The sequence below is a fragment of the Theobroma umbraticum genome, unplaced genomic scaffold (assembly GCF_002168275.2).
Source record: "Theobroma umbraticum cultivar Fairchild unplaced genomic scaffold, ASM216827v3 scaffold_86.0, whole genome shotgun sequence".
In the NCBI taxonomy this organism is placed as follows: Eukaryota; Viridiplantae; Streptophyta; class Magnoliopsida; order Malvales; family Malvaceae; genus Theobroma; species Theobroma umbraticum.
The window spans coordinates 6,368,103-6,387,515 of record NW_018397263.1 but is presented as its reverse complement, the minus strand read 5'-3'; the positions used below and the strand labels follow the sequence as shown (position 1 = coordinate 6,387,515).

Genomic DNA, 19,413 nt, shown 5'->3' with positions numbered 1-19,413 from the left:
AGTTAGAAAAGGAATTGTGAAATTGTAATTCAATCATTGGAATCCAGAAAAAAAAACATAATATTAATTAAATTTTTATATTTTTATTTTTTATTAAATAAATTTTTATAATTAATAATTAATAATTTTTATTTTTATATAATATAATATTATATAATGTACTGATATAACATAATAAATGTTAATGTATGTTTACGTAGCAATCTTAATTTTTATGTCAGCAGTACATTAATGACATGTGGACATAAAAAATGTAAATGTTATGTCCATTGATAATAATTTGTTAGTAATAAATTTAATAAAAGAATAAAAAAGTTTTTAAACAATTTAGATATTTTTAAAAAAATTATAAAAATGTTAAAAATATTTGATAATTTTATCATTTCTTTTTGAAAAAAAATTCTAAAATGTGAACAGTAATATCTTATTTTCTCTCCACCATTTAGAGAGTGAATGTAAATTTCTTCATTGAACTCAAAAAAAAAAAAAAACAGACCAATTGGAAGATGGAAAGCACCGAGAAAGAATGGATGTTGATAGGCTACTTATAATTAACCAAATCATTTATGATCCCTAATAATGCGGGGTTATATACCATTATTAGCATAGATTCATTTGAAGAAGGAATCCCCACAATCCACTAAATAAATGGGCATCAAAATATTAAATGACAACTTTGAATCAGTCAACCAAAATTATAACCTTACTAATATTATTCCTTAATCATTGGATTAGTAGCTAATACGTCCCTGCTTATGACCTACGAAGGGGCTGCTTGCTTACTTTTTTATGTTCATAAATGGAAAGTGACTTTACACTAACCTTGCGTAAACAACCAAGTTAATTTGTCTTTGCCAAGGACACTGGACAAAATGAAAGGAAATAAGCTTTTTGTACAAGCAAAATGTGGGATACAATTGGATTATCTCTTTGTATGTTCTTTCCTTTCCTTTTGTCCCTGTTGTTTATGCTTCATTGTCCTTTTTTTTTTTTTCTAATTTCTTTCCAAGACAAATCATCCTAATAAATCATATGTAAGGAGAAAGCATGCAAAGGGTGGGACTCAAAAACCTTTGTTCAAAATCTTTTACCGTTTTTAATTTAAAAGTTTTTTTCAAAAACGGATTTAAAGGATTGGCAGTTGATGACAGTCGTCACTTAAGTATAAAACTTAATATAATATGATTATCTTTATAATTACCTTTTAATCATTTTTCATTCAAAATCTTAAATTCGACATTATTTTTTCTCAACTCTTAAAGGTTTTTAATTGAAATTCAAAACATGATTCCATACTATTTGACATGTGAAGTGAAATACTTTTTATAGTTGGTTTTTATAAGCTTCTTATTTAAAGAAGAGATTCCATATTTAAACCATCTCTTTCCCAAGCAAAAACACAGTGATACCGTTTATGTAAGTCCCAAAAGGTGCCTTCATTTAAGGAGAATGAAATGGCAAGCACCAAACATGACTTTCAAGTGTTAATATACAAGAAACATGAGAGCAGAGGCCAGAGAGCAAAGTGCAGTGAAGTTGGAAATATGTACAATCATTCAAGGAAACAGGAACGAAAGAGGACATTCAACCATCTGGTCTGGTGCTAAAGGAATGCCTGATTGATCCTCAAACTTTGAAGAGCTAAACTAAAAGCTAAACTCTGAAAAGTTTGGAAAAAAGGACTAATTAAAGCAATGCCTAATTAGGGACTATGTCTTGTCAACATACGGGCAATGCCTCCCTAAATCCAATGCTAAAACCTTTACCCTGAGGACCCTTCTTACCAAATTCAGGATTGCCTTTCTGCATCATCGCCACAAATTCATTGTAATCTATTCGTCCATCCTGGAAAATAAAATGTCACCATGTCAGTCAAACATGAACAGCATTCATTCATTCATTCATTCATTCAAGGGGAATGTGACTATGTTTGAGATATGCAGGGTACATCCCAATTCAACTAAAAAAGACACGACAACATAGCCTTGTAGCACGAGCAAAATGGAACAGCGGCTATCCTAGGCACAAAATGGAGGCACTTACATTGTCCTGATCGACTTCTTGGATCATTTCATCCAGGCGGATATCCTCAATGCCAAACTCTTGACAAGCTTTTTGAAGCTCATCTTGAGTGATGTAGCCACTGCCATCTCTGTCGAAATACGAGAAGGCTGCAAAGAGATGATCTTCCCTCTCAATCTTGTTTAGATGCAATGTTGCAGCTATGAACTCTTCATAATCAATTGTACCACTGTTATCAACATCTGCCTGCAATTTCAGAAAACAAAAAGAAACTAAATGAAAGGTAAACTTATTTAACAATTTGATGAAGCATAAATCATTTCAAATTAGAACGATAATGCTATCGGATTTGTTTTAATTTGTTAGTATAGCTTTTTAAGAGGATTCTAAAATGAAACTTACAGCCTGCATTAGAGCATGAAACTCTGACTCAGCAAGATTAGCACCAAATTTTTTTAATCCAGCTTTGAGTTCGTCATAGGTAATTTGACCACTATTGTCTGTGTCTATCATCTTGAAAATTTCCTTCAAGCCGGCTATTTCTTCTTCCGAAAGTCTCTGTGCAATGACCTAAAAATGAAAGGAGGAACGAGGATAAGTCATATTAGCTGGTGGATTTGTGCCTTCGAAGAAGTTAACTAATTAGTATCTTTCCACAAGTTATAGAGACAAATGTTTGCCAGTGATGGGCCTGCGCTTCAATTGCAGAAACTTACTCTAAGGGCCATTTTCTTGAGCTTGTTCATTGCAGAAAATTGCTTCATGCGGCTTAAGACTATAGAATCAAGTGGCTTGTCAGGAGCCACACCATCAACCTGAACCCAAGGGTGGCCTGGAAGGAACCAAATTAGACATAGTTAAGTTCCTCAATTCCACATTAAAACAGCAAAAGTCATATAGCTTATCCAATAGTCTCTAGAATTCTGATAGGTAAAATTCTTTCACATTTTGTCTCTATGGAGACCTAATTGCATGTGCAAAGAAAGGGACAACTGTATTATCTGATCATTGACAACAACTCTCCATAGCAAGGGTGGACAAATATATGATAATTTGGATTAGCAACATGTGAAATTGTAGCCTGACAGATGAACCTAAAGCTACTAGCAGACAAAGTAGATGGAAAAAGATGGAAAACAACACCAATGGGAATCAAACAGCCTCAATCATGCATGTTATCAACATCTAAATTCTCTATTATTCATCCCAGCTTACACAGTAAAAGAGACTTACGTAGTACTTCATATGCAGTTATCCGCTTTTTGGCATCTCTGACAAGCATTTTTCTCACTAGATCTTTTGCACTATCAGAGATACTAGGCCAGGGATCAGATGTGAAGTCAAGATCACCGTGCAAAACCTCATCAAATATTTCTTGTTCAGTTTCTATATCAAAAAGCACAAACAGTATGAAGGGTTGCTTGAGCTCAAAGTGCGAAGTTCAACCAGAAGAATCAAGTACTATCTCAAAAAATTTTCGAAAACAGAATAACATCTGATAATAAACTCTTACCGCCCCAAAACGGAGGTACTCCACTCAAGAGAATGTAAATGATCACCCCAGCACTCCACACGTCTGCTTCTGGACCATAACGCTTCCGCAAAACCTCAGGTGCAACATAATATGGGCTTCCAACGACATCAGATAAGATATCCCCTGAAATTGTAAGATCTTCATCAAGAAAACAAGACTCTGCTGATTGCACACACAGCTTGACAACATACATTGTGGAAGAGTCTAACATTTTCCTATAAATCAAACGGATGTAACAGTCTACCAAGAATACTAATTCTAATCAGACAACATGGAAACTGACATCCAGTGAACATCAAACTGTGCTGCATCCGATCCCCCACATCATATTCAAAGTTACCTACAAGAGTTATAAAATTTCATTTGGTTTTTATTTTTGCTACTTTACTAATTGTTTAGTTTCCTGCTATGTATATCTATATATCTAATTGAAATGTGTACCTCACTTACTTCAATTTAAATATAATTGTTTAATATAGACATAAAACGATATATTTTGTTATCGATGTACGTTCAAATCTTCTTAAATACACTTGTAAAAATCTAAAGCTGTGACACCAAGGTTTTGCTACACATTAGGTCATGAAAAGAAAAGCACCTCCCCTTCTAAAGCTTGTAAATATAGCTTTGTGAATGGAAAGTTAAAGGACTGCACTGCATATCCTAAAGGGAGTTGTTTACAATTGTTCATTTAGTTGTTACTTTCTTTCTTTTTCATTTTGATAGGAATAGATTTCATTTACTTCTTATACTTTCTAATTGATGAATGCCCTTTTCATTTGCTTCAGTGAGTCAACTATTGAAACCACGGAGTTATACTGCGGAAATCTAATCTCAGTCTAAGTCTCAACAACCCCACTACGTTAATTACAATTTTCTTTTTCTGTATCTAAACTGTCATAATTCAACCAAGAATACCATTGATCTAACCAATAAATTTTCAGCAATATTCCATCCAAGTTGGAATAAAAGCAAGCATGGTGGAAAACTGAAATGCGTACAATCAAAGGCATTCCATTTGAAGTTGACTGGAAATATAATATGACTAAGGGACAGCCAGAACGTATCAAACACTCAGCTTGCCACCGTGGTTTAGCACTTTCTGTCGCTTGAAGTCAAGGAGTTCAATAATAGTTGTGGGTTCCTACCATTACCCATTAACACTACTTGAAATTCCTTGAGTTTTAAACGAAATTTAACTGACTAAAAAGGGGTGAAACTGAGAATCATTCTTAAATGTGAAATTTAACATGAATTGTGAACCTATGTTTACCACAAAGTTTCCAGGATGAGGTAAGGCTGCAACAATCTTTCAGAGTTTCTAGGAAACTGGGCAATAAAAGTTCATCTTAACTAAAAATCTAGAATTAAACAGTGATAAATTAGAGATCCAAGGCGGAAGAGCGATTAAGATTGGACTCAAAAGGAATGCAGTAGCTAAAACAAATAAGCCCGAAACAGGGAAAAGCTTTTTTAACATACCAGGCTTGAAGAATATTGACAATCCAAAATCAATCGCTTTAAGGGGCGAATCCTCCTCCTCATTCACAAAAAGAAAATTCTCAGGCTTAAGATCCCTATGCATGACCCCCATGGAGTGGCAGGCTTCTACTACACCAACTATCGTCCTTGCTAGTTCTGCTGCCTTTCTTTCAGTATAATGCCCTCTCTTTACGATCCTATCAAAGAGTTCTCCACCTGCACACAACTCCATGACAACATGAACCGCCACCGAATCCTCATAAGCCCCTTTGATGGAAATAACGTTAGGGTGCCCTGCCATGTGATGCATTATCTGAATTTCCCTCCTCACATCATCGACATCATCTTGCGTTGTCAGCTTCCTTTTTGCAATAGATTTACAGGCACACTCTTTCCCTGATCCTTTCTCCACACAAAGAAAAGTTGTGCCAAACTGACCATGTCCTAGCTTCCTCCCCAAGTTATAGTATTCCTTCAAATGACCTGTTTTGGTTTGTAACACTGAATCTACCTGCAGCCCTGCACATGACTGCCTCTTAACATTATGGGGCTTCCGGGGTTTTCCAGGCTCTACCTTGGTCTCTTCCTTGTTAAATCCTGCTAGCTGTGATGGTTTGGAGTTAAGTCTTTGAGGGGCAGACTTTGATTGTTGTCTTTGGGTCTCTTCCTGGGAGTTCCCTTGTTGTTCCCTGCCTGTCTCTTCCTTAACAATCTTCATTTCTTCGGGGGGCTGGTTTTGAACAGCTTCTGCCTCTGTACTTTCAGAATGAGCTTCATTGCCAATTTGTTTTTTATCCTCATTTCCAACTTCGGCTGGTCGAGACCACCAAATGGAATTTGAGATCGTTTGAAAGAGTCCATCTTTCCTTAATGTAATACAAGTATTTCCCATCTGAAACTACTCTCAATTCTCACACCTTTTCTTCTGTAAACATCCAAAACAATCTATTATCACCCAAATGCTATAAACCCCATTTCTTTTCTCCCTGAAGGGTGCTACTTTTTTATAAGACAGCATCAAAAGCTGGAGCGCCTCCTCAAAAAAAGGCAATGCAACCAACACCAATGATTCAAAGATCAATGTAATGCATCCAAGGGAAGAATTGACCTTACAAAACAATTTCAAAATCGCAAAATTGGAATCTTTAAAGACTTTCTAATACCCTTCAATCTCGAAAATGTTCCTACATATATACAATGATCAAGGGTCATTAACAAGACAAAAAGAAGAAATTTCTAAGAACCCAATGCAAACAAACCATCGCAATTGACAAATTCCAAGTCAAAATAATGGTTTGAAACCATAAAAACTGGCAAAATATAATTATTAAAATGATTAAACCAGAGGTAAGAGAAAGAAGAAAAAAGAAAAATAGATATTTATTTGTGAGGTAGGATTTGAGGTTTTTGACATTGGCAGGTTATATATTACAAAAATGTATTTATTAGGTGTTTTTTTTTTTTATTAATTTGTATAATCAGGGTAAGAGAAATCGGGAAAGGTCGGTTTTTCCGTTAGGATCCTTCAAATTTTTACGCTTTTAATGAGTTGTGATAATGTGTGCCTCACGAGCAGTGAGACTTTCAGTAGTTTGTCACGACTCGATCGTTGGTCGTGATCAACGGCGGACTGTTGGGTTGTGGTCAACGCTTGTGAAAATGTTTGGTGATGTATTGCCTGTTTCTCCATTTTGTTGTAAGGTCGGCACTAGTGGAATTTTGGGTTGGTGGGCCCGGGCCCGACTCCGATTTAACCCGGAGTCAGGTAGACTTGAGTTGGTTTTTTTTTTCTTTTTTTTAGTCTTCATTAAAGATTTTTTTATTGTATATAAAATGATGAACTATTTATTCATTACCTTAATTGGTCAATAACAAAATTTCAACTCTATATTAATCAATTAATATAATAATTAAAAGAATAATTGAAAATCTTATAAATGTGAAAACTTTTTAAGGATTAGCATCAAAAGTTGGAGCTTTAGTCAATCTAAACCACCCTTACCCTTCACAAAAAAGGGAATGCAGCCAATACCAATGATTCAAAGATCAATGTTTGCATCAAAAAGAAGAATTGACTTTATAAAACAATTTCAAAATCACAAAATTGGGATCTTTAAGCACTTTCTAATACCCTTCATTCCCATAAACTTCCTACATAAATAAAATGATATACCATCATTAAGAAAAGAAAAAAAAAATTCAAGAACCCAATGTAAACAAACAATCACAAATTTTAAGTCAAAACAATGATTTGAAATGATAAAAATGAATAAAAATATAAATATTAAAATAATTAAACCAAATGATATAAACCAGGAACGCAAGAGAAATGAGAAGAAGAAAAAATTTGACTTTTTTTTTTATGTTAATAGGTTATATATTAGAAAAAATATATTTATTAGTATAATTAAGAGGGAAAGACAAATTGGAAAAGTTAGGCTTTTGCGCTAGGATGATTCCAAATTTTTATGCGTTTAATGAGTTCGGATAATGTGTACCTCACCAACACTGAGCATTTGGTGCTTATCACAATATAATCGTTAGATCACGTAGGTGATCAACGGTTGAGAAAATTTCGGTGATATGTTGGCTATTTTCTCGGTTTTGTTCTACGGACGGCACTATGGAATTCCAGGGTTGGCGGGCCAGACTTCAGTTCAACCGGCGTAATAAATTAAACAAGCAAGCTGCCTTACCTTTTCAATTTATTGATACTTTAATTGATCAATAATAAAATTTCAACTCTAGACTGCGGTGCGAATACTCATAAAATAAATGGAAACATAACTATAAATTAATGGTTATTACAACTCACAAATTCATTAAGTTATATTTGAAAAATAAATCAATTAATATATTATTAAAAAAAGTTCACAATTTTATATATGTGAAAACTTGTTTGTTAATATCATAGTTATTAATATCATATGATATATTATATATAATAAGATACATATTAATGAAAAACAATACAAATTGATATATTATATTGTTTTGATCCAATATTGTTAGAGTTTAGATAAAAAATATTAAAAAATTATATTCTCTTTTGACTTCAGCATGTTAAATGTTTTTTAATTTTTAATTAATAAATTAATATGAAAAATATATATCTTATTTAAAATATATCTATATATTATTGAGGAACGTTTTGAAAGTTTAAATTAAAAATAATTATTTTTCAAGTAATGTTTTATAATTCTCAATTTTATTAATAAATATAACTTTTTAAAAATTTTTTATTAAACATATTATTTGTAATTAATTTTAAAATTTTTTATTATAGCTTATAATATAATATAATATTTGATATTTAATATTAAAAAATTAAAAATTTAATATATGATAAATATCTCTATTTAACCATTATAATTAATGTAACTTGTAAAAAGAATAATTAATATTTTATTTCTTTTCTCCCTTCTTAGTATTCGTTTGGCCTGGCTTATATTTAGCTTATCTACTGCTTAAAAGTAGAAGTTGAGCCAAACAGAATTTCGTAAAAAGCTCTTAAAAAAATAACTTTTTTTAACGAATAAAATCTGAAAAAAAAAGCTTCAATTAGGAGCTTGCTCTTCTCTTTTTTTAAAAAAAAATACGCCAGCTTATTATGAGAGTTTTTTTTCTTAAAAAAATCTGCTCTCTCAAAAAAATGCTCTTCCCTTTCTCCCCATCAATCTCCCTTTCCTCTCTCTTTTTCTGCAAATCAGGAGTTTTTTTATTCTTACAAAAATTAAAAAGAACAAAAACAAAAAAATCAGAACTACTTTAAGGTATTATTTCTTTCTTTTTTAGTTTTGTTTTTTATTTTATTTTTTATCATTTTTTTTCTGAGTTTTGAAAACTTTCTTTATTATTTGATATTTCTCAATTTATTGTTTGATATGTCAATTACGTGATATTTATTTGTTCTTAATTTTTTTTGATGTATGTAATATTTATTGATTATGATTGAAATAAATCAAATAGGTTTGTTTATGTCAAATAGGTATAATAATTGTACTTTTTCTTTTGTGTTTTTGACACACCAATTGTTTTCTCAAACAGAATTAAAGTCTAACCCACTATAAGAGATCATATTATTAATTAAAATATTATCTTTTTATCAAAACCAAATTAACTTAGCCTAATTTTGATAAAGATACAAAAATAAATAATATAAATCCACATTTTGATTTTACAAGAAAATTTAACAATTATAAAACTTTGTACTATATAATTTAGACTTAAAATTTTAATTAAAATTATGAAATAAATGACAATATCTATTATTTTCAACTAATTGTGTATAAAATAAATTTTCTTCTTAAACTATTTAATGATGAAGAAATGGGTTCAGAGCATTGGATGATAGTCATATGGATAGAGTTCGCAACCAAATAGCTACTGTATTGATGAAAAATATAAATCGTTAATTTATGAGTTATTTATGAATTATGTGTTACTTATAAATTATTTGTGAAACTCTTTTTTTATGATTTATTATTAATTATAAACTTTATGCTATATAAAAATGCTTTTATATTTTTAAAAATTTATTTTAAATAGATAAAAAATAAAGTTAATTTTTTCTATTTTGAATAAAGAAATTCATGATTAATAGAAAATTATTTATTAAATACCCTTTATGCTAATTTTAACCTAAATTAGAGTTTATATAAATTATTTTGCCAAACAGCTTATCTATAAAAAAGAACTTATAAAAGTGAAATTTAACAAACAGCTTTAACTTAATTTTACAGTCTATTATTTTTTATAAGAGCTTTATAATAGCTTTTAAGCTAAAAAAAAGTCAAGCTAAACATGCTCTTAATGTTCAAATAGGTTAAAGGAATGAATTGAAAGAATGTGTTGTGGCAGCTTTGTTGATTGTTCCTTAAAATTCGTAGTTTTGAAGCGCGTGTAGGTACCATAAATTGATTTTTACAAAAAACTGTGGGCGCTTTACTAGTAAATGCCAACATTTTTTACCATTTTTGTTAAAAAAAAAAAACAAGTCCTACAATAGTATTTGATTTTTCAAGAGTTAGAAACCTTCTAGAGCGAAATGGGTTTTGTGGAGTTTTAATTTTTCTATTCAATAATAATAATTGTTATTTAATATTTAATATGAAAATTAACAATCTATCATTAAAAAAATTATAGATCAACATAAAGGTGTCTTAATAACAATTCATGTTTTTTCATTTTTAGGAATTCTTAAAAAAATTGTTATTAGTTAATTATGATAATTAATTAACAACCCCTACCTATATGGATATATGAATGGACTCGAATTCACTAAGCGCAATCCATAATCTTGCAAGATTTATATATAAAATTCAAAGGAAGAATATGCATGGAGGATACTTAAGCTTCCTCTCTACAATTCTAGGTCCAAGTCAATACTATCTCATAACTAATGGTTTACTTGAAATTTCATTCAATCTAATATTATTATTTTAGTGTTTTAAATTAATTAATAAACCTTAATTACCCACTAATTACAACAATCTCCATCGATACATTACAAATGTTCTCTATAGAGAAAAGATCATCAATAAGGTCCCTTTCATTACAATCTTTTCTAATTAGTACTTTCAGCATACCATATTCCTCATCGAGTTTATAGATAAACAATTTCTAGGGAGCGAGATGAAGGACCTAAATAGCATCGAAGAAGAAGTTGTGTCTTATTTCCAAATGCACTATAGTGAAAAATTGATCTTGGAACACAATGATGTGGATTGGCATTTTGGCAAATTGAAATAAGAATTGGCAACCTTGTTGGAAAGACCTTTCGAGGAAGTGGAAATGTGAGTGGCTATTCAAGGTTGTGACGAAAATAAAGCTCTGAGACTTGACGGGTACAACCTTTATTTCTTCCAAAACCAATAGAGTGTTATTAAGAAGGATGTGATGCATTTTATGGAGGAATTTTACAGAAATGGACAGCTAGGTAGAGGCATTAATGCTTCTATCATAACGTTGATCCCTAAGGCTCAAAATCGTTCATCTTTAAGGGAATATAAACAGATAAGCTTGGTGGGTAGCTTGTACAAATTATGGCTAAGATTTTAACAAACAAATTAAGGAAAGTTTTGGGGGAAGTGATAAGAAGAAATCAGTTCTCGTTTATAAGGGGAAGGCAACTGATGCATTGCACTTTAATTGCTAACGAGGTTGTCGACTGGTTGAAAACAGAGAGGCTAAGAGGGTTGATCCTTAAAATCAAATTCGAGAAGGCTTTTGATACTGTTTGCTGAAAATTTCTTGGTCTTATTGTGACTAAAATGGGGTTTGGTGAAAAATGGAAAGGATGGATTAAAGAGTGTACGATTACTAAGAATGGTATGATTAGAGCATCAATGCAACAGATTAACAAAAATTGAAACAAAAAAAAACCATGCTTCTTACGTTTGGATCATCTTAGTTGTTTAATGCAAAGTTATACACCATAGAAAATAAAAAAAAAAGTTTTTACCTTTCCAATAATATCGTAATCAAATGGATTCCTTTAATGCTGAAAAATGTGAACACTTTCTTGTGTGAAAGAATCCCAGCCACTCAATCGCTTGACCTCTAATGTTGCACACACGATTGCAATGAATCCTTCTCAAGTAGAGAGCTTTATCCCCCGGACTCGTGCTAGCAAGTGGACAATAATTTATCCTCTTTTCTTCTTTGATTTCCAACAAGGAATTAATAGAGAAGTTTTTTGAAAAAACCATCTCAAGAGTGACCGCACTTTAGAAAAAATTATAATATTATAATAATTATAATATTTAACTAATACCTAATTAAACTCTTTTAATTAGGTCCTTAATAATTAAAACCTAAAATTTAATTTAAGTCTAACTTTAATCATTACACTCTCAATTTAATCCAAATTGCAACCTTTGTGTGTGACCCATTAGGTTCCTAATAAATTGATAATAGAATTGAATTATAATCTAATTAATTAATTAACTTAGATTAATTATTCAATTTTAAATTAACTAATTCAATTCCACAGATCAAGACTGGCATCTAGCAATGCATCATGGCCATCCAATTGTTAGGAGAGTCAAAGGATTCTTTGATAACTTTTCAGTGTACAGTTTATCAGTATAATTCATTGTTTCTTGATATATCCTAGAGATGATAAAACCTTGGTGCAGTGCCTACTCTTATTGACCTTCGTATTTGTTCCTGTAATTAAATCATTAGCATTACGGAGACTTATGAAACTCATTTCATAATCTCTTAATCACCTTGGTCAAGAATTTGATTAAGCTAATATCAACCAGGAACTAATGAGATATTATTCCTTGAATCACTTGAGGTGATGATTTTTATTTTAACCACTCATTTACCTTCACATACTATACCCAAAAATATCTTATTTTGGCATCCTTAATTAGGCACCCATAGGGATAAAATCAAAGCATGGTACTCCACATATAAGACAACTTGGTGTTTTAAATTTAAGGAGTAGTTATACAACTGATACACGAAAAGTATTGCATAGACATTTGAGTGAGATACCAAATGCACTTCTCAGGATGGGTCATGTTCAATGAACTCGCTCTCCCTTGGCAAGCACCCACATGCTAGTTCCAATATCTTTATACTTCAACCTATGAGAGTAGTTGCTTTCTTTACAAGTAAAAAATATAGTATATGCCAAACTTTGAGCATTATCGATGGCTCATATCAGTAATACAATGATCAAGAACTTTTAAGAATAATGCTTTGGTGCATAAGGATCTCATAATTGTATCATAATACAATTCCTTTGCAAGGCATATATAGTTCTACATAAGTATAAAAAGTAATTAAATCATAAACTTATAGATAAAGACCTACCTCAATATTATTATGAATAACAAAATGTCATATATGAATATCTCGAAATTACAATTCCCATACAACCACAGATTGGCTTGTAAGGCTTATACTAACAATGACAACAGCAAGAATTTCTATGTTGAAAAATAGGTCACTAACACAGCCAATTGAGATAGAAAAGGGACTGTGATAGGGTTGCTCGTTTTCACCATTTCTTTTCAACATTGTTGTTGAGGTAATGAGCTGTTGATAACTCTATTATATAGAGTTATTTTGACTCATTTTGGGAGCTTACGTAGCTAGATCTTTGGATTTTATGTTCGAATTTTAGCATTATAGGTGTTTTTTTTAGTTTAAGTTTGATTATTTGTTAAGTGATTAATTTAGTTATTTTAGTTAAATTTTAGGTTATTTTATTTTAAATTACTTTAAGAGTAGTTATTGCTAATTTCTCCTATGGCTTTTGTAGGAAATTGATGAAAAGACTCATTGTGATGAAATCAGTGCAAGTATGGTGATAGCTTCATTCGTATATGTTTCAATATTTTGACCATATCTCTTTCTAAAAAACTCCAAATGAGGTGATTCTTTGACCATCAAATTATAAGAAGAAGGGAAACAATTTTTATGTTCACCAATTGGCCCAGTTATGATTGGATCATGGTCAAAACATTTGTCAATTCGGACCCTGCAGCAGATGTAAAGACTGAACATGATGCAGTATTTGGAGCAAATCGTTCAATCCAGAAGTCCAATTGATGTGATTTTTAATCCATTAGAAAGTTAAGAGACAGGGATAAAACTTTTATGTTTCTACTTTGCCCAGTTCTTAATATATCAGGGTGAAACTCATGTTTGAAGTTGATAGACTGCCACAGTGCTGGAGAACAAGGCTGCAGCGTTGATGAAAGGAAGCACACATACAAAATTCCAGAGAGCTCAAGCTGCAGCACTGGAGAAGTAGCGCCGCAGCGCTACGCGACTTCCCTAAAAAAATAAAGGACATTAACGGAATTTCAGCAAAATTAGGTTATTTGGAGCCTATTTAAGAGACTTTTCAGAGATTTTTGAGGCAGCAAGAGAGGCAGCAAGAGAGGCAGCAAAGGAGGCAGCAAGAAACTATTCTGGAGTTTGAAGCCAAGAACAAAGCAAGGAAACAAGAGAATTGGAGAGAGAATCAAGATCATACATCTCTAACTAATTTTTCTCTTACCTTTGTGTTTTTTTCTTATTTTCTTTGACTTGGATTCATGGCTAAATTTCTTTGGATATTGTCTTTATTAGATATTATGAACTAATTTATTTTTCTAGGATTGCAATTGAACTCACATGTAATCTAGATTTTTAATCACTTTCTTGCTTATTTTCAATGAGATTTGATTGTTTATTCCAATTTGTTCTTAATGCTTTTAATTGCATGGCCACCAATTAAATTGATCTAGAAACCTAAACAAACTTGGGAAAGGGAGTTTAGTGTAGACTAAAATTGGATAGCATATGATCATATTAATTGATTTGCGTATAGGATAGGATATACCTATAGGCCATATGTAGCCAAATTAGAGCCTGAACTTAATGAGTTTTGTTTAATTTCAATTCACATAGGGATATAGTGTTTTGGTTAAAATAGATATTTTTATAAGATGAGTTGGGAGACCCTTATAAATAATTTAGGACTCTAGGTTAGCAATTCAAACCATTGAGATAAGTTAAGGAAGAGAGATAAGATTTAGATGAAGTGTGAGGGATATTGTAATCCTAGGCTTGTTTGATTTGATATTTATTTGAGTATTTATTATTTTGATTTTTCTTAATTTAATTCTGCTATAACTTAGTTTGATTTGATATTATTTTGATATTGTTTGGATAAGATTAATTTGCAATAATTTTAGTACTTAGTAAACTTTTAGATCAATTCCCTGCGGGATCGATACTCTACTTGTTAATATACTATCTATTCGATACGTATACTTGCGTGGTAGAATTTTAACTGACAGCTGTATGTTAAGGAAAGCTGAGGAGCTAGGGTTGTGTAGAGAAGTGGAGGTTGGAAATAATGGTTTTTGAATCTCACACGTACACTATGTAGATGGCACGATCCTTTTTTGTAACCTAAGCCTGGAAAAATGTTTTGGTGCTTAATAGAATACTTAGATGTTTCCAAGGAGTGTTAGGATTTAAAGTCAACTTTCATAAGAGTCACTTGGTAGGATTAGAAATGGTGTAAGAAACGGTTGTAAGAGGGGCAAGGAGTATATCTTATTAGGTGGGTTCACTGTCAACCACTTACTTAAAGTTGCCACTTGGCATCAATCATAATTTAACCTTTTTTGGAGATTAATGCTAGATAGGGTTGGGGCCAAGTTTACGGGGTAGAAAGCCAAAACACTATCTTCGGGAGGGAGAACAACTTTATTAAGGTCAATTTTGGCTAGCTTATCAACCTTTTACATGTCCTTATTTCAAATTCCAGTTAAACTGATAAATGAACTAAAGAAAATGCAAAAAAAGTTTTTGTGGGGAGGTACAAAGGAAAAAAAGAAGATTCATTATGTTGGATGGAGAAAAGTCTATAATTATAAAGAGTGTGGGGGTATTGGGATGACAAACTGGGAAGTGAAAGATAAAGCGTTGCTCACTAAGTAGATTTGGAGATATGGGGAAGAGAATGATAGCTTATGGAGAGAGGTTTTAGTGGAAAAAATCGAAAGTGATCTTATTGTTCTTTTGCCTAACACGAGTGTAAATAATAGGGTGTTTACTTTGTGAAAAAAAAAGTCAACCCTTTTTCCTCGACTAATAAATTTTTCATGCAAGTCCAAGCGAATATGTGTTTTACAGTTGGCAATAGAGAAAACTTGTAATTTTGCAAAGATAAGTGGATAGATGGGATCTCAATGGCACAATCTTCTCCAAGAATGTTCGAATTGGTTGAGAATTAAAATGGGAAGATTGTTGAATTTGGAGAATAGGAGCACGGAAAATGCATTTGGGGAGTTGGTTTAAGGAGATAACTTTTTGACTGAGAGACTGCATACTGGGAGCAGCTTCAAAAGGCACTTCAAGAGTTCTACCTAAGTAAAGAACTTAAAGATGAATTAATATAGAAAAATGAAGCAAATAAAAAGTATTTATCTAAATCCTTCTGTAAGTATGCTTCTGTCACTGCTAAAAATACTGATGGGATATGAAAACACGTTTAGGTGAACTTGGCACCTTATAAAGTTGAAATGTTTGTAGGGAAAATACTACAAAAAAAAATTGAGGTCAAGGAGGAGCTTGTTAAGAGAAGAGTTACTGTTAACAATAACTTGCTATGTGTGCTGTGTAATAGGGAAATTGAATCATGTGATCATTTATTTGCAACATGTAAAAAATTATTGAAAGTTTGGACAAGTTGGTGTAAAAATTGAAAGTACAATTGGATTGCCACATGCAATGTCAGAGGGCTATTTGAGCATGGAATGGTTGTCAATTGGAGGAATTGGATTCCAAAACATAAAATAAGATTTTTTATGTTGTTTGGTCGATATGGAAAGACATGAATAAGAGTATTTTAGAAGGAAATGAATGGAAAGTTGAAAATTGTTTGGAGTTGGCTAGGATTAGAGTGGCTACTTAAACAAATGCTAAGTGGCCAACTGAATACCCGTCAGTGTTGGATGTGTACAAACAACCCCCAATGCAAGGACAATAGTGAAAAATGGACAATGCAGGAAAGGTATAAGTTAGGAGAAACCATGAAGAGGATATATGAAGTTTTTTGTCAATAGGGTAGTGAGAAGATGTCCGAGTCCAATTGGAATTGGAGGTATTTTACATGATCCCAATGGAGAGGTCAAAGTATTATTCTCGAAATCAATTAGCATTGTAAATTCAAACCTTGTAGAAGTCTTGGCAATGAGGGAAGCATTTTTAATTTTTTCAACATCATAATAGAAAGAGGATAAAAGGCTCATTATTAAAAATGACTCAAGCAACATTATGAAATGGATCAAAGATGCAAACATGATATCTTGGAGAATGAGAAGTGGATGTTGCAAATTGAGAAAATGAAAGAAGCACTATTAGGCGAGGAGATTAGACATGTTAAGAGAGAGACAAGGGAAGGTGTTCTCCTTCAAACAAACATACTATGAGTATTCTCGTAAGTCTAGTTTGCTTTATTATGTTCTGTCTTAGTGGAGTACTTGTGGATATGAAAGGAAAAGGTGTAGCTTTTTATGGGGAGTTCACTTAGTGCACCTTTTGCTGAAGTCCTAATTTTGGTATAAAAAAGGTTTTATTTGTGATTGGTGGGTACAGATATATCTTTTTTAATTTTCTTTAGGTCTTTGGGTTTGTGAATGTTTGAGCTTGTGATATGGGTGGTTTTTCTTGTATATGGTTGACGGGTCCTTGGCTTTGGCTCCCTATGATTTTTGTTTGTGCAGAAATATCTGTCTGTTGCTTTTGTCTCTCTAAGTTTTGTTATTTTGATTCAGCTTTGTTGATAGATATTTGATTTTAGGTTGAATACATTTTGCAAATTTAAAGATATTGGGGAAATATATTCATTAAATAGGAGTATATGAACTAATATCTTTTGGTTTTTGGCTCTGATTTGTGTTGTTGCTATTCTTGAGGAGATGAATTTTCATATCCCTATCTTGAAGTGGAAATTATGAATTGTTTTTTTTTAAAAAAAAAAGATAAATAATTTCTAACACATCCAACCTATGTAATACCAATTCATGATTTCATTCTTTTGTACAAAAACAGTTATATATAATAATTTTAAAACACTTTTTAAAATACCTTTAAAAAAACACTTTTTAAAAAACACACCCATTGGATTTATTTAATTCAACAGTCTTATGAAAATCGCTTAAATATATTTTTCAATAAAGAATGATATTATTTGGCGTGTACATAATCCAACATACTATAATATAACCTTTATATTCAACACCATTTATTGGCAATATTAAAGCCAAATGAATAGTAAATAAAATACATTGATCTATCAAGTATGAGGATAATTAATAAATCATAATAAAGCGTATTTTAATTATTAACAATGACAAGCTTATTTGGTGCTCTTTAATTAGATCATGTTTAATACATATATTTCACACACTACACTCATTAATTTGATAGAGACGTAACAAATGTAGGCTTTAAATATTTTGTCACATTTAGCCTAGAGCAATTTTGGCAAATAAAACTTTGAACTATAACCCTCCGCTTAATAATTCATCAACTATTAGCATAATTTTTGTAAATGTAACTAAATAATTTATGATCGTTTCATATAAGTTATAAATAAATAAAATATTTAATAAAATATAATATATGTGAAAATAATAATTCATTTATCTAATAAATAAAAATAAAACTAACTTGGGGCATATCTTTGATTGTTTAAGTTAATGCATCAAGAGTCTGAATATTATTTTGAGTTGGCAAAAAGTCTTAAGTAAAAGAGATGGACATACATACATATAAGCATCCAACTGACAGATTTTTAAAAGCCTAATTAGCTAGACATTTGAAATATTCTTTTTTCTTTGGAAGAATATATATCATAATACTAACTCTACAAGTCATTTGCCACTTCACTTTTTCAACAAGCTGCCATTGTAAAAGCTTACTGTTGACAGCTGATTAATTTATTTTTTGACTATGTTCCAGATTTGTTGAAGTTAGTTTAGGGATATTATTTTCTTTCTTTATTTTTCTCGTTTCACTAGATTATTTCTTGATTTCTTGTTCCCTAATTTATGGTAATTAACCATATTTCGAGACCTAATTTAGATAGGTTTTCTTAATTCCAATAGTGATATAAAAGAATTTTGTTTCATTCTCTGTTTTCATGGTATCAAAGCCTCTGCTCCTTTAACCATTATTATTGGCCATAGCAACCAAGGTAGATGTAGCTCTAAACCTTGTAGAAATATGTATTCATCTGTGATTCCTACTGTCGGGGAAACTCATTCTCTCCAAATAACCCAACACAAACTCAATGGAGCCAATTTCCTTGAATGATCTCAGTTGATTATGTTAGTAATACAAGGCAAAGGAAAACTCAGCTACGTAACGGGTACAAAGACAACACCAAAGGAAAGAGCAGCAGATCATTTAGTCAGTGAATTCCATGGAATCTAAGATAGGTCAGACTTATTTTATTTTATAAGATAACAAAGGAGATATGGGACATGGCGCATGAAATGTACTCAAATCTGAAAAACTTAATATAATGTTTTAAGGTTAGATCTGCCCTAAGAAACACAAAATAAGGGAATGTTTCAATGACCAAGTATTTCAATACGTTTACTAAGTTATGGCAAGAGATGGATATGTTTTACGAAACAAATTGAAATTGTCCTAAAGACAGCTTAAAGGTAATTACCCCTCTACCTTGAGTGCAAATTCTGAATCTAATGGCCCTTAGATTATGGCTTCAGGAGCTTCGGATCATATGACTAGATGCTATAGTTCTTTTTCTACCTATGTCCCATGCCCGAGAAATTTCAAAATTAGTGTTGTTAATGGTGCTTTATCATCTGTTGTTGGAAAAGGATATG

At 31.5% G+C, this 19,413-nt stretch overlaps 1 protein-coding gene across 1 annotated transcript; it reads right to left on the bottom strand.

Annotated features, from left to right (window-relative positions):
* Positions 1-1,428: 1,428 nt before the first annotated feature.
* On the bottom strand, positions 1,429-6,417 carry LOC110420793 (calcium-dependent protein kinase 26-like). The gene is made up of 7 exons (XM_021434162.2): positions 5,039-6,417; positions 3,536-3,679; positions 3,256-3,408; positions 2,739-2,854; positions 2,425-2,592; positions 2,044-2,268; positions 1,429-1,845 (listed from the first exon to the last, which is right to left on the bottom strand). Exons 1-7 carry the CDS (start codon positions 5,928-5,930, stop codon positions 1,720-1,722), a joined length of 1,824 nt encoding a protein of 607 aa, XP_021289837.1. The 5' UTR covers positions 5,931-6,417; the 3' UTR covers positions 1,429-1,719.
* Positions 6,418-19,413: the final 12,996 nt, after the last annotated feature.